Raw genomic sequence first — 14,429 nt, 5'->3', positions numbered from 1 at the left:
CAGCTTCCCGGGGCCCCTGCAGCGGTGTTCTGCCCCCGCCATCCCTGCAGAGCGCTCCGGCCGGGAGGGCTTCCCGGGGCTCTTGCGAGGGTCTGCAGCCAGGGATTCCCAGGAGGGCGAGGAAAGACGGACCGAGCCAGGCAGAACGCAAAGATGGAGAAGAGAGAGGCAGGGAGAGGGACGGACACAGACGAGCCAGAAAGACGGGAAGCCGGCGGAGGAGCGAGACCAAGAGACCCAAACAGACGGCTAGGCAGACGGACGGGAGGAGGAGAACGCGAGAAGCAGAAAGGGGGAGGGGGACGCGGGGACGGAGAGGGCGCAACCAAGGCCGCTCGCTAGGCAGGCCGAGAAAGAGCCAGCGCGGGGGGCGGCACCTGGCCCGGGCTCACCTGCACGGAGGCGGAGGCCACCTGCCCGGCCTGGTCGAAGTCCAGCGAGAGGATCTGCGAGACGCGCGTGGCGTTGCCGTTCAGGCAGCTGCCGGCGTTGCCGAAGGCCTCGAGGACGGTGTACAGCGCCTGCCACTTCTCCACTGCGGGCACAAGCGGGGCGCTGCAGCCGGGGGGCTCGGCGGGGGAGCGTGCGCAGCCGGAAGGCACCTGCTTGCGTGCCGCCGGGTGGGGAGGGGAGCGAGCGGGGCCCCGCCGGCCGCCGGCAGCACGAATTGGCTCGCGAGGGGACGGACGGAGCCCCCCACGGCACCCCCGGAGCACAAGGGGAGCTGCAGCAGCCCGGCCAGGGGCCCCCCAGGGCGGCATGGGCTGGTCGGGGCATGCTGGCCTGCGACTGGCCCTCCTGGAGCAGACTGGCCACGGGGCCCGGCTTGCCATGGGTGGCTTCCCTGGCTCATCACTCAGAACCATGAGGACCAGAAACTTATCCTAGGGGGCTGGGGCTGGCCGGCGGCTCTGTGGCAGAGCCCCCGCTTAAGATGCCACTTCTGGGCAATGCGGAAAAGCCTCCGGCATGCGGCCTCGGAGGGGCCCTGTGGCTCCCCCATGCCGGGCGGGGGCCAGCATCGTCCCGACCGGGGGCACCCCTTGGCTCGACAGGCAGGCCCAGGGCTCCGCCGCCCCCCACGGCCCCCGGGGCCGCCCACCCACCTGAGAAGACCTTCCCGGAGCCGCCGGCCACGGTGGCCAGGTACTGCACCAGGTGCTGGCAGTTGGTGGTCTTGCCGCTGCCGCTGCTGCCCAGCAGCACGATGGCCTGGTCCTGGCGGCTCATCAGCATGGCCCGGTAGGCGGCCTGGGCCACGGCGTAGATGTGGGGCGAGGTGTCCTCCCTGCGGCACCCCTTGAACATGTGGATCACCTGCGGGGGGGGGAGGCACGGCCTCAGCGTGGGAGGCAGGACCCCGGCCTCTCGGCCACGGAGCCGGAGCCGGAGCCGGCCCGGGCCGCCCGGCCGCCGCGCTCACCTTCTCGGAGTACATGGACGGGGCGCTGAGCGGGTTGATGGCCACCATACTGGGCCCGGCGTACGTGTACACGAGGTTCCCGCCGTAGCGCTGGCGCAGCGTGTGCAGGACGCTGGACTCGTTCAGGTAGACGAGGCTGGCCAGGTCCTCCGCGCGGTCCACCGAGGGCGGGTTGGCCTGGGGGCGAGAGCGGCGCGAGAGGTGGGCCGGGGCCGCGAGCCCCGGGGCCGGCCGGCCCACCCACCCGTCCACCCACCCACCCGCCCGCCCGGCCCGGCCCGCCCCTACCTTCTCCACGTCGTCCTCGTCCACCTCCAGCACGGCCCCGTCGTGGTCCAGCTTGACCTTAACCTTCCCCTCGGGCAGCAGCCCGGCCGCCTCCGGCTTCAGCTGGCTGGCTGCGGGACGGGAACGCGGGACGCGGAGGTCAGGCGGGGGGCGCCCTGGCCCGGCCCGCCGGCTCAGATTCCCGCCTGCGCCGCGCGAGCCCCGGCAGCAGAGGCCGCTCGGGGGTCCGGCCGCCCCGCCACCCCAGGCTCGTCTCGGGGCACGGCGGCCGAACGCCGATCGCCGGAAGCAGCCCGCCGCCTGGGCGCCGTGACGCGGAAGCTGTGGGACTGGCTGCCGGGTCCCGTCCGGCCCCGGCACCCGCTGGCACCCAGGGCAGCCACACAGGCCAGGGGGCTCACGGGGGGGGGGGCGGTGCAGAGCCGAGGCGCTGCTGCCCCCTGGTGGCCCGAGCGGAGCGGGCGCCTGGCCTTCGCTTACCTAAGGAGAAGCCGTCGGCGTGAACCAGCCATACTTTCTCGGTCTCGTACCAGGCCTCCTCGGCAGCAATTTGCTCCTCCGTCTTGGCCTGGGGGGCAAGTTTGTGGGGGGGGACAAGAGTGGAGACGTCACTGCACGGCCCCTCCCAGGCGCGGCAGGGCTCTGCCTCCCCTGCACGTGCTTTGGGGCCGGTTTCTGGCCTACCTGTCCTACCTCGCAGGGCTGCTGTGAAGACCACGGGAGCCCCCTTGTGGGAAAGGGGGGTATACATGCAATCAGGAGAGAAGCCCTTCCGGGATCGATTCTGTTACGGGGGTCCCAGGCCCACCCCACAGCCCCGGGGTGTGGGTCCAGGGTTCAACTCTCCGCTCAGGAAAAGCATCCCACAACCACGCGCAGAGTGCGGTCTCTGCCAAAGAACTTATGTGCACCCACGCCCGCAGACCGAGGGGCTCCTCTCCACACCCCCCCAGAGGCCACCCGGCCACCCCCCCGCTGCAGAGTGCTGAACAGAGGGCCCACTCGCGCCTGCCCCCTCCTTCCACAGCGCTCTTCTCCCCCCCAACTTGCAGCGGGACCCCCGGGCCTCTTCCCCAGCCTTCCTTGTGTGGGGCCGCCGGACGCCTCACACGACAAGTCCGGAACCAGCTGGCCTGGGTCCTGCACCTTGCACCCTGCCTCACCTCTGCCGCGCAGCCGCTCCCCTCCTGCCGCTCAGGAGGCTCCTCGGGGCAGGGACCCTCCTGAGCAGGGCTTCCCGCATGGAGCTGCACACATTGCCAGCACGAACGAGCGACGAGCGGCAGGAGAAACCTGGCTGGCGCAGCTCAGGAGCCGTCCTGATACCCGGCCGGGCGGACTCTGGACCCCCGCGGGGGGGGCCCTTCCCCTGCTGGGTCCGGCCCCCCCACAACCAAAGCCCTCTGGCTTGAGACGGTGCGCAAATATGTTTGGGGGAGCACCCAGCTGCTTCTGGGGGCCGAGAGCAGGTGCCCTCGGTCCTTCCGAGCAGGTGGCAGCGGCGGCCCCGGGAGAGGTGCGGCAACGCAATGGCCCCCCAATGGCCCCCCAGTGGCCCCCCGCGGACGGGCGACGGAAAGGGGGCGGCAGGCCCGGCGAGCCACGAGGGGTGAAGAAAGCCTTACACTCCAGCAGGAGGCGCGAGCACAAACACCGGCCCAGAGGCAGGAGGGAGACGCAGGGAGGTCCGGCGCGCCGGGGTACCGTACCTGGCCAGGAGCAGCCGTGGGGGTCGCAGGCTCCGGCTGGCGCAGCGGGTGAAGGAGAGAAGAGAGAGAGGTCAGACGCGCGGCCGAGGGCCCGGCGGCGGGGCGGGGGGCGTCCCCCCGGGAATCCTCGGCGGGCCGCAGACACCGAAGGGGGGACGAGGCGGAAGGCCCCCGGGAACTCCTTCCGCAGGCAACGGGCATGCCTCCCCAGTCCCCCCGCCGGGCCCGACCCGCTGTCCGGAAAGGCGGCGGCGTGGGAGGACCGGGGAGGGGCTGCGTCGTAACCGGGGCCCAGGGGCCCTGCTGGCCCCCTCCCGCCCGAGCAGTGAGAAGGGCCCTGGGCAGGGAGCAATGATGCGCAACGCCAGCGCAACTGCAAAGCCAGGCCAAAACCGTCGTTCCTGTGGGACCGCGTCCCGGACCTGGCCGGGATCCGTCGAGTGCACCGGGGATCATTCGTGGTGCCAGCCTCGGGCGGAGAAAGGCACGGCCGAGGGAGGGCCCCCCAGGCGCGCGGAGGCCTCCCCCAACCCGGGGCCCCTCCGGGCCGGGCCGGGCCGGCTCACACGCCGCTGGCGCAAAGGCACACACCAGCCGGGGACGCCCAAGCGGCCACAAGACTGGGATCCGGAGAGCCCGATAATGCAACTTAATCACGACAGGCTAACGAGGGTCTACAGACACGCTCAGGGGATAAATCTGGGAGAGGCGCTCTTATCCGCACCCCCTGCGGCTGGCGGATTTGTCTCTCGACAAGAGAGCGGTACATTTTGGAAGGGTTTAACTGTTTTCAGGTGAGATGGCGACACCCACCCTCAATGTTTGCAAATGCCTCAAATCCGAGATTCAACAGCGGTGACTGTTAAGTGAGGACAGAATCAAATATCTACTCCTGGGATTACTAAAACAAACAACGCTCTTAGGATTTGATGCAGGGAAAAGTGCCTCCAAGCGCTTCGGGACACGTTTTTGGAGATTTCGCCTGATCCAGGCGCTGGCCAAGGAGAGCCGCTTCATCAATCCAGGTGCTGAGGGCGGCTTCTCCCGGCACCCCCCAGGCCAGCACAGCTGGGGGAACCACATTCCCCCAACATGGAGGCGCCCAGCAACTCCCCCCTTCCCACTTTCCCGATTTCTTGAGTTAAAATACGCCAAAGTGCCAAGAAATGTCAGGAAACACAGGCCCCAGGTGTGAACGGTTTGAGACCAGTTTCAGTTCACGCACAGCACCCCAGTGTGAAAGTCCCAGGGGCGCACAGAGAACGGAAAGGACGCCTCTTTCTCTCTCGGAGAACGGGAATTTGGGCCGCGCACCTTCCTTGCCCACTGCAGGAGGGGAACGGCAGTGCCTTCCTGGGTGGGTGGGTGGGTTTAAGGTGTGCGAAATGTTTAAAATAACCATGTAACCTCTAGGTTATCATTAGAATTATCGCCGACTGCACGCGTCAACTGCTCTGGAGCCAGAAGTGTGACAAGGACTGAGCTGGACAAACGCGGAAGGAAGCCGCCCGCAGGCGGGTTGGGGACCGTGCCAAGCCAGCCCAGGTGCCCCCACGGGGCGGCTTTTTCGGGGACGAAAGCTTGCTCTGGGCAGCGCATGCTTCCCCTCCGGCGCTGCCCTGCCAGGGACTCTGCAGCAATTCCGCCAGGCGGGAGGGAAGCCAAGAACGCCTCCCCCCCCCGCGGGGACTGTGGCCCCACAGACCCTCCGAGCAAAACGCAGCCTCGTGTGCGGACGGCCTGCACGGAGCCACAACCCCCGCCGGCCCAGGAGTGGAAACGAGTCCCCGCAGCCGGCTGAGCCACCGGCGTCTCAGCAAGGCGCCCTCCGGGCACGGGGCACCGTTCCCAGCCTGCGCCCCAGGCTCCGAGCCGACACGGCGCCGAGAAAGCGAAGCTTCACCCGCGGGACACACCTGACGGACGGGGGCCTCTCCGGAAGGCGATGGCTTCTCCGCGGGCTTTGACGGCGGGGGCTTCTCCTTGGGAGAGTCAAGCAGGAGGGGTCACGTGCGGCTTGTGACCCCCAGCAAGGCACGCCACACACACACGCCAAGCCCCAAGGCTGTGCCCGCCGCTGGACAGGGCTCAGGCCCGGGGGGAGACAGGCATCATGCTGCGGAGCCAGGTGCCTCGCGGGCTCAGCCTGGCTAGCCCCACCTGGCGCCACCTCGGAGCACGCCGGGGGGCTCCATCACCGTCACCCCGATGATTATTTCCGTTCTCTGCTGCCCGCAGCCGAGGCCGCCTGGACGGGTCCCCACCAGGAGGGGCTTCCTGCTGCCCACGCCAGAGCGGCCGGGACGGGGCCAGAGAGACGGACACGGCGGCACGTGCTTGGCTGGCCCACCGGCTCGGCTCGCCATGGGCTGTCCACGTCCACACTAAGTTAACCGCGCGCTCACACGGCACACCGTTAGCATTCGGGCAAAACCAAACCAGAGGCAGATGCGGGGCCCTCCTCAGGGCTTGCGGGGCCGAGGCCAGGCGGGGAAACTGTGGGGGAGTTCATCATGCCGCGAGACTGGGGGAGGAGGGTGCAGGGGGTGCTGCCGTCGCCATGCCGGTCTGCCCCCCTTCCCGGGCGGTGCGCCAAGCCATGCGTGCCCCGGATGCGCCCCCAGGCCGGGGCCGAGCGTCACTACCTGGTCTTCGGCTCGCGCCGGGGGCCCTGCCGGCTTCGCAGGTGGGGCCGTGGGGGTCAGCGCTCCCGTGCCATCCACAGGCGGCCCCTGGGCGGCAGGGGGGGCTTTCGGGGCCTCGGGGGACTTCGCCGCCTCCCTCCTCTCGAGGAGCCGGGAGCGGGGCCGGCGCTCCTTCGCCTTGGCCCGCAACATCAGGCTGCGCAGCCCCGCGGAGAGGTCGTCCTTGGGGGCCGCCTCCCGGGGCTCCGGCTTGAGCGAGGACGGGGGCGGCGGGGGTGGCGACAGCACGCGGGGGGGCGCCGTCGGGGGGGCCCCCGGCGGGCCGCTCAGCTCGGGGGACACGGCGCCCCCAGGCTCCTCGCCAGGGAGCACCTTGCACACCACCTTGCGCACGACACGCACCACGCGCTTCCGGGACAGGCCCTGCACATCGTCACAGGGCGGCGCCGGGGGGCCGTCCCCCAGGGCCCCCCCCGGGCCGTGCAGGGCCCCGTTGAGCAGTGGCTCCAGGCTCTTCGCTCTTCCGGGGCCCTTGGGGGACTCCTCCTTGGCTGGGCTCGGGGCGGCCGGCTGCAGGCAGACGGAGGGAGGCGTTACCGGGGGCGCGGGGCCAGCCGGGGCCCCCACAGGTGCGGGCGGCCACATCCCCTCCCGTGGGGCCTCCCGCCTCGGCCCGCGCCCCCACGGCGAGCAGCCGCTGCCAGCCGGTGCAGGAGGGCCCCTCGCTGGCTGCCGGGCCTGTGGGGGGCCGGGCGATGCTGCGCACTTCCCGGAGGGGTGGGGTGAGCCAGACAGGCCCGGGGCACTGGCCGTGGGCACGGGGGGGCAGCGAACGCTCTGGGGCGCAGGGCCCGTGGACAGACCCCTGAGACTCGCGTGGGCCCACCCCCGCCTCGCGCCCCCTGCTGAAGCCCCCAGGGGAGAGGAAAGGAAGGCCCGGGACGTCTTCAAAGGGGGAACCGTTGTGCCAGAGGGACTACAAAGGAGGCCCCAAAGCGAGCCTGGGGCTGGCATGGCTACGGGGAGCGGGGGGGGGGGCATCCGCCCGCGGGCACAGGCCCGAGAACAACCTCCTCCCCCCGTGCCCCCCAAGTGATGCGCTCCAGGCATGCCCTGAAAGCAGAGCCTGGAGCCGGGCTGACGCTGCCCCCTGGGGGTCCGGACAAAAGGAAACGGGAGGCTGCGGCCAGCGCTGGGACCCGAGGAGCCCTGGGGGCAGGGGGCCTGCCCTCCCCGAGAAGCCGGTGGCTAGCGGCTTTGTTCACGGCGGATCGGTTCCCACGGATCTAGGGCACGGCTCATCGGGGGCATCTTCCCATGGCGATCGCTTTCCGGCCTGCGCCATGCAGCCGGCCCGGCAGAGGTGGGGAGGCAACACACGCGCCCCCCCCCAACACTGGCAGGCCCCTCCGGCCGAGCGCTGGGAGCGGCTTGGAAAGCCGGGGCTGGAATCACAGGCTGCGCCTCCGGGGAAGCCCAATGAGGCCCGGGGCAACTCTCGCCTGCGGGGATATTTTGTATCGGGGCAGGAGCGGTGCCAGCCTCCCGTGAGGAAGTTGTATGCGTACAGAGCATCCTTCCTTCCTTCCTTCCTTCCACCCTCCCTCCCTTCTGCCTCTCTTTTCATCCGGACAGGCGCACCGTCTCCGGCTACCCAGCAAGCCCCGAATGGCAGTGTGGGGTGGAGAGGAGACCTTAGACTTGCAAAACACGCAAGCGATAACGGGAGGAATCCCCCCCCCCCCCCGCAAGTCCCGGGTCTAAATTTACCCGGCTGGCGCGTGGCTCCCAAGACCGGCAGCTCAACCCCTATCTGGCCCGACACGCCACTCGGGGCACGGCCCGGGACCGCTCGTGCCAGCGCTCTCCCCACTGCTTTCCTCTGCCCCCTCCCGCCTGCCCCCCCAGGCCCGGCCCCTCCTGCCCTCCTTTTCCAGCCCCTCAGTGGCCTGGGGGGGCAACACAACTCTGCTCTGGGTTCCAGTGTAGGAGCTGCAAGGAATCCCCCTTCGTGCCCACGGTTCCAGGACCCCGACGGTCCCGCGAGCGATGGGCCGGCGAGCTGCCCGGCCACCAAAAGACCCCCCGGGCGGCACACGAGCCCACAGAGTCCGCCCGCAAGCCTCCCGCTGTGCACGAACTCAGCCCCGGGAAAAGCCGCGCTCAGCCCCGAGGCGACTTACAGCCCCGTCCTCCTTCTCGTCCTTTCTGCCCCCCAAGGCTTTGTCTTCGTCCTTAACCTGGGAAGGTAAAGAGAGGAGAGGAGAGGCGACGCTTCGTTTGCGCAGCCCATGTGCTGCGGGAACACTGCTGCGCGTGCGCACACCCCCACACACATGCACACACGCGCGCCTGAGCATTCCAGCAGGACGGGGTTCGGGTGCCCCCGCAACCCCCGGTGGGGCCGCTCTCGGGGCGCGACTGGGCGGTGGGGCGCCCTTGTCCCCGCGGGGATCCGAGGCCACCCACCGGCGGGTCCCGCGAGGGGCCGCCCAGGCCCTTCCGCTCTTGGGTCGGACTGCCCTCTGTGTCACGGCCCCCCAGCGCCGGAAGAGCCTCGGCTGCCTCGCCGGCCCACCGGCTCCCAGGGGAATCCTGCTCCAGGCCCGGCTCCTGCGCTCCTTGCCCTGGCGGCGCTCGAGCCCCGGGCGGCCCCCACCGGCCACCTCCCGCTTCTCCCGGGGACGCACCCTCTGCCCCCCAGGAGCCCCCCAGGGACCGCGCGGCCGCGCTGCTGAGTGGCAGGTTAGTAAGCGAGTTCTCCCGCAGGTGAGTCACTCCACACTGTGCAGAGGGCTGGGAGGAAGCGGCCCCGTCCGCGCCGGCCAGCGCCCGGGACTTCGCCCCCGGCCCTCCCCCCGGGTCTCCCCCGGGCCAGCTCCCCCCAGCCGCAACCGGGTGAGAGCCGGCCCCGTGCACATGCGCCAGTGCCCAAGTGCCGTGCGGGGAAACTGGGGGGCAAGATGCAGGCGGCAGAGACTTCCCTTCTGCTCCCAGAATGCAAATCGCGATGAGAAGGCCATGGCCGGGCCGTGCGGAGTCGGGCGGCTGCAGCCCCGGCTAGGAGGAGAAAGGGGGGAGAGAGGAAGTTACGGCGGCAGGTGGCGAGGCCGGCCGGGCCGGGCCTCTTGCCGGAGGCCCACGGCTGCCGACAGAGCCAGCCGAGGGGAGGACGCCGAGGGCCGGCATCCAGCGGCTCTCAGCGGGGCGGACACCCTCCCCGCTGCAAGGCAAGGCTCGAACCCAAAGCGCTTCCTGCCCTCTGAGTCTGTGGTTTCCCCTCCCGCAGCCTGTCGAACGTGCCTCGGTGGCACTTGCCGCACGGACCCTGCGAGGCCGAGGGGGCTGACAGCCGGGGGGGGGGGGCGGTGACTTCAGCCCCTCTGAGGGCACCTCCCCGGGCAAAGGCCGCCAGTCGGCTTGTGGCGGCCTCGGCTCCGCCCTTTGAGCTCCGCAGCCTTTAATTAAGGGCCCACGGCGGCCTGCCATTCTCTTCCCGCCCAGCACCCTCCCGGGCGGCATCTTTAGCGCGCTGGGAGTTAGTTGGAGAACCCTCGAGTGCGCTGAAGTGCACTGTGGGGGAAGCCATCTTTGCTTTAACGGGGCTTCAGACTTAGGGGCGGCTGTTGGTGTTGTGCCCGTGGACTGCTTTGCTCGACCGCCCGGGAGCCAAACCTCCCCGGCCGTTTACAATGTGCAAGCCAAAACAACGAAACAGAATACAAATAACATCAAAACAGGAACATGAAACGTGCAAAACAGAACAATGAAATAGAATACAAATAACACAACCCCAAGGATGTTAAGAAGAATCGAAAACTCATTTAAAACCACTCTAAACGCCATAAATCAAAAGGGCCCAGCAAGGAGGAGACGCGCAGGATAAGCCCCTTGGGCCCCCGGATAATCAGGGAGAGCTTCAAGGCCTCTGCACGGAGGGCTGCCATGGCCTGGTGCCAACAAGACGGCAAAGCCGGTGCCAGTTGGGCCACTGCAGGGAGCTTGTTCTGGGGATGGGAGCCACCACGGAAAAGGCCCTTCCCCCAGCTGCCACCCTCTGAGCCGCCTGTGGGGTGCGCATGCCGAGAAACGCGGCCGGACGCCACACGCAGGGGTGGGCGAAGCTCCCGCACGGAGGACCAGCCCTGGCCAGCGGCCCCCGTGGCAATCTCCTTGCCGCTTCACCGACGGGAGCACAGGACACAGGCGGCAGCGGCCTCCGCGCGGCCCAAAGGACGGGTGCGTGTAAACGTCCCCAGGGGTGCGCCAGGTCCCTCGGCCATCACACCAGGTGTGACCCCCGAAACAGCTCCGGTTTCCACGCGAGGAGCAAAAGCTCCGAGCCAGAGCCCAAGCCGGAGGAGCTGCACAGGCCCCCGCACCCGCCCGGCCCCAGGGGCGCGTGGGGAGGGCCAGCGCTGAATGGCGCGCACACCCCACAATCGCCCCCCCCCCGGGGTGAACCGCCACCGTGGCCCCAAACCGCGTCTCCGCCGGCGCCTTTGCGCAGCCGGGGATTTGGCTCTCCGACGGGGGCGTCTGACTCGGGGCCGGCTGGGGGTGCTGGGCGCTGTAGTCCGCCTGCAGGTCACCGGATCGGGGAGGACGCCCGACCGCTTGCGAGGGCTTGCATACGCTCTCGACTGGAGACACGCAGGGCGGCCCAGGGCGGCATCCACAGGTTCCAGCGCCGACCCGGGTTCGGCGGAGCCCGGCGGGACGGAAGGCCGTGGATGAAGGCCCTCGCTCTGAGCGGCCGCCTCCGGGAGCGTGCCCGGCCAGGCGGCTACAGAGCCAGGAAGGCGCAGTGCCCCCGACGGGAGAGCCTATCCGCCTCCACGGCTATTCTGAGGCCGTGACTCCGTGCGGCATTCACTCGGCCCGAGCAGCTCGCCCGGCCGGCGCTGAAATGGGTGGATGAGCAAGGCAGCTGCTATCCTCACTCCCGGCCGCCCCTGGCGCTCGCCCAGGGTGACGAAGCGGCCGATTCCACCAGACCCTCTCACCTTCCTGTTTGCGCATGTCTCTCCACAGCCCCTAAGGACTAGAAGCTTGGCTTCTGTGCTCAAACAGAATGGAGGGGCCCCTCTGCCGGGCCCAAGCACCGAGCCCGCAACACAGCGTGGCCACTGAGGGCAGCAGGCACCCGGTTCCTTCCCCGGCTGAGACCCGGGGCCCCCCGCTCGCTCCCCACAAGGAAGGCCGGGCAGCAGCCTCGCCCCCTCCCAGCCCCAGCAGGCCTTCTTCTGTCCAGGGAGGGGCGCACCCTGGGTCTTCAGCAGCACCCCAGCCCTGCGGGCGCCAGGTCTTCCCCGGAGACCCCCAGCGCGGGAGAGAAAAGGGATCGGGTTAGCTGCCCACCTCCAGCAAGCGCCTCCCGGAAGCACCGGCCAGGTGGGGAAGGGGCCCCACACGCCTCCCCCCACCCAGGCTCGGCTGACCTTGTGGCCGGAAGGCAACCGATCCGTCCCCGCAAACCGGCGGCAGGAAAACTTCGGCAAAGCTGCCCCGGCGACGAGCGGGGAGGGTCCCGCCGGGAAGCCACGAGCTCCTCCCCGCTTGGAGGGCCGAAGGACGCGGCCCCCGGCCCGGCCCTGCCTCCACCCCCCCAGCTGCCGCCCCCTTGGCGAAGCCCGCCTGGGGGAGAACGGCGGCCTTACCGAGCGCTGGGGGAGGCCGCGGCGGCACGGGTGCCCCGGCTGGGCTTCCGTTGGAGAAAGAGCGAGTGAAAGGCGATGGGTGAGCCAAGGGCCACTTCCCCGCGGCGGCCAGAGGCAGAGGACAGCTGAGCCGCCGCGGCCGCCTAAAAATAGCCGGGAATGTGAGACGGGCGGGGGGGGCTGCTCCCAGCTGCCCCTCAGCCTTGCGCAGGCAGAGCGGTGCCCGCTGCTCGAGGGGAAAGCCACACTGGCCGGGGGCGGGGAGGGCGGCTGCCGGGAGGGGAGGAAGTGATGTGGGTGTCTGGCAGCCGAACCGTTGGCGCTTCTGCACCACAGGAAGCCAACCTGCTCGCAGCCCCGTGCCCGCCGGACTGGCCCCGGAGCCCGTGTGCCCGGGAGGCTGCCGCGGGGGCCGGCTTCCGGAGGAGCCACCGAGTGCCCCCAGGGATTCGGGGGAGGCACCGGGCCCCGGGCGCAGGGCCGGTCACGGGCTTGGTATTTCAGAGCGGCGGCGGCTGCTGCCTCTTTGCATCTCCCGGCCTCCTGGCCAGGGAGCATTTGCACCCTGCTGAGTCCTCAAGAAAGGAGGGCACTCTGCGCGTGCCCCGCTGAGTCCCTGCAAGAGGATGGCACTTTGCATGTGCCCCGCTGAGTCCGTGCAAGATGGCACTTTGCATGTGCCCCGCTGAGTCACTGCAAGAGGATGGCACTTTGCATGTGCCCCGCTGAGTCACTGCAAGAGGATGGCACTTTGCACGTGCCCCGCTGAGTCACTGCAAGATGGCACTTTGCATGTGCCCCGCTGCTGATGGAGGATGAGAGCAGCTTTCGCAAAGAACATTCTTACTCACTCGGGTGTCTTCAGAGCGGGATCTACTCCTGAGCAGTTGCCAAGAGAAGGAGGCGCAGCTGCTTTAACCGTGTGACATATTCCGTCTTGGAGGAGGCGCCTGGACTGGGTGATCTCCGGCCTCCCTTCCCACTCAAAATTGAACAGCACCGCGGCTCCCCGGAGAAAGCCGCACGGCAGATCGCACGGCTGGCCCCGAGCAGAGCAACCCACGCCACAGCTTTCCCGGGAAAAGGAGCATTTCGGAGGAGACCGGCGCCTGGTGAAAGGCGCCAGTCCGCACCTCTGGGCATGCTGACGGACAGCGGCCACCCCGGGGCCCGGCTCACACCCAGCTGGGCAGCCCCACGGGGCGCAGAGAGCGCTCCTCAGCCGTGGCGCGGCGGACGGGACCCTGCAGACGGGAGACCCCGTCCAAAGCGGGGAGCCACGTGGCAGCGCTAGCCCTGGAAAGAGGGGGCCGCCCTCATTCCCGGAGACGTTCCGCGCGGGCAAGGCAAATCGCTGGAGAGCAGACACGGCAGCCGAGGCCTAACGAAGCCCTGCTGCCTCTGGGGGCAGACGGGGGCGGGAGCTGGCGGCCATTTCAGAGCTTCCGTGGGACCCCTGGGGGAACGCGGGACCCCGACCAGCCCCGCGGGAAGCACCAGAGTGAGAGAAGAGCTGTGCTGGGCTAGAGCCAGGCTGGGCCGACTAGCCCGGCCTCTGCTCACACACCGGCCAGACGCCCGGGAAGCCACAGAAGCGAAGGACCCGCTGCATCGATAGCCTTCGCCTCGATCCACTCGCCCGATCCCGGCTAGAGCCCTGGAGGGGGCGGCCAGTGCCCCTCGGGCGGAAGCGAGCCCACAGCCGCTGCGTGGAGGCCTTCCCCAGCCTCAGCCGCGCGGGAGAAGCCCTTCGGGGGCCTCCTGCGAGGCGCCGGGAGGAAAATCCGGGCACGGCAAGCTGCCCCGCGCGCAGTATTTTGGGCCAGGCTGAGCCCTGCTTGCGCGTACGGAGACGCTCCCCGGGGGAGCAGGACCGCCAGCCCCCTTCGCCCAGGAGGAGGTGGGAGCCGCGGCTCTGCCCGTGCCCCAGAAGCTCTGCTCCGCAGGCCAGCTGCTGACAGGAATGTTCCAGAAATAGGCGCACGGGTGCCGGCGGGGGGCCAGGCCTGGGGCGCGGGAGGCGCAGCTCAGGACAGGGGCGGTGAGGGGGCGGCACCGAGCCCCACCTCTCCGCTCCCGGCCGCTGCACCGAAAGAGGGGGCGCTCTCGCATCCAGATGCCGCGGCGGCGCATCCAGAGCCGCATGGGAAGGCCGGCCAGTCACACGGCTGTGAGCACTGCTTCTCTCTCCACACAAAACATCACGCGTGGCTGCACAGGCGTGTTCCCAAAGACGCATCACCTGGGTACATGTAAATGCACGCACCTTGCCCCTGTGGGTTCATGCCTTCCTTTTCCTGAGCATGTTCTGATTACAAAAGCAGCACAGACATGCACCACGGTCTGCATTCGGCTCCAGGACGTGCATACGGAGCAAATTCTAGTCAAAACGATGCGCGAGATGCTCATGCTCAATTACTATATTCTCTCAGCAGCCTCTCTGGGCAGGACGACGGGAGCTGAGCTCTAAAGCAGTCATTCTCGGTAATGAAACCTGCAAATCGCTTTTAGTCGGCTGCTTTGCACACACGGGCGGAATGACGCCGGCGGTGTGGCATCCCATCAGCTCCAACAGCCTGTGAAACACAATTTAATATGACTGCATCACCCATGCAACGAGGGAAGATGGCAAAGATCACCCGCTCCTTGCGATCGCGACGACGACGACTCGAAGGACAAAAACAGAGGCCAAGACAAATACCGG

The 14,429-nt window shown here is 69.2% G+C and overlaps 1 protein-coding gene across 6 annotated transcripts in view; it reads right to left on the bottom strand.

The window, feature by feature from the left end:
- MYO18A (myosin XVIIIA) overlaps nucleotides 1-14,429 on the bottom strand; it is a 65,772-nt gene that overhangs the window by 40,081 nt on the left and 11,262 nt on the right. For 3 of the 6 annotated variants that reach the window (XM_044430589.1, XM_044430591.1, XM_044430592.1), the window contains exons 2-7: nucleotides 3,421-3,456; nucleotides 2,192-2,279; nucleotides 1,712-1,821; nucleotides 1,424-1,600; nucleotides 1,107-1,317; nucleotides 393-535 (exon numbers count right to left, since the gene is read on the bottom strand). In XM_044430589.1, coding sequence (XP_044286524.1) covers nucleotides 393-535; nucleotides 1,107-1,317; nucleotides 1,424-1,600; nucleotides 1,712-1,821; nucleotides 2,192-2,279; nucleotides 3,421-3,456 — 765 coding nt within the window. The remainder of the gene's footprint in view (nucleotides 1-392; nucleotides 536-1,106; nucleotides 1,318-1,423; nucleotides 1,601-1,711; nucleotides 1,822-2,191; nucleotides 2,280-3,420; nucleotides 3,457-14,429) is intronic. The other 3 variants (XM_044430595.1, XM_044430590.1, XM_044430593.1) reach the window with 1 other exon arrangement.

This window comes from Varanus komodoensis, unplaced genomic scaffold, assembly GCF_004798865.1.
Source record: "Varanus komodoensis strain SLA01 unplaced genomic scaffold, ASM479886v1 scaffold20_3, whole genome shotgun sequence".
Classification (NCBI taxonomy): Eukaryota; Metazoa; Chordata; class Lepidosauria; order Squamata; family Varanidae; genus Varanus; species Varanus komodoensis.
The sequence above is the reverse complement of the archived record's forward strand: the minus strand, read 5'-3'. Positions and strand labels throughout refer to the sequence as shown.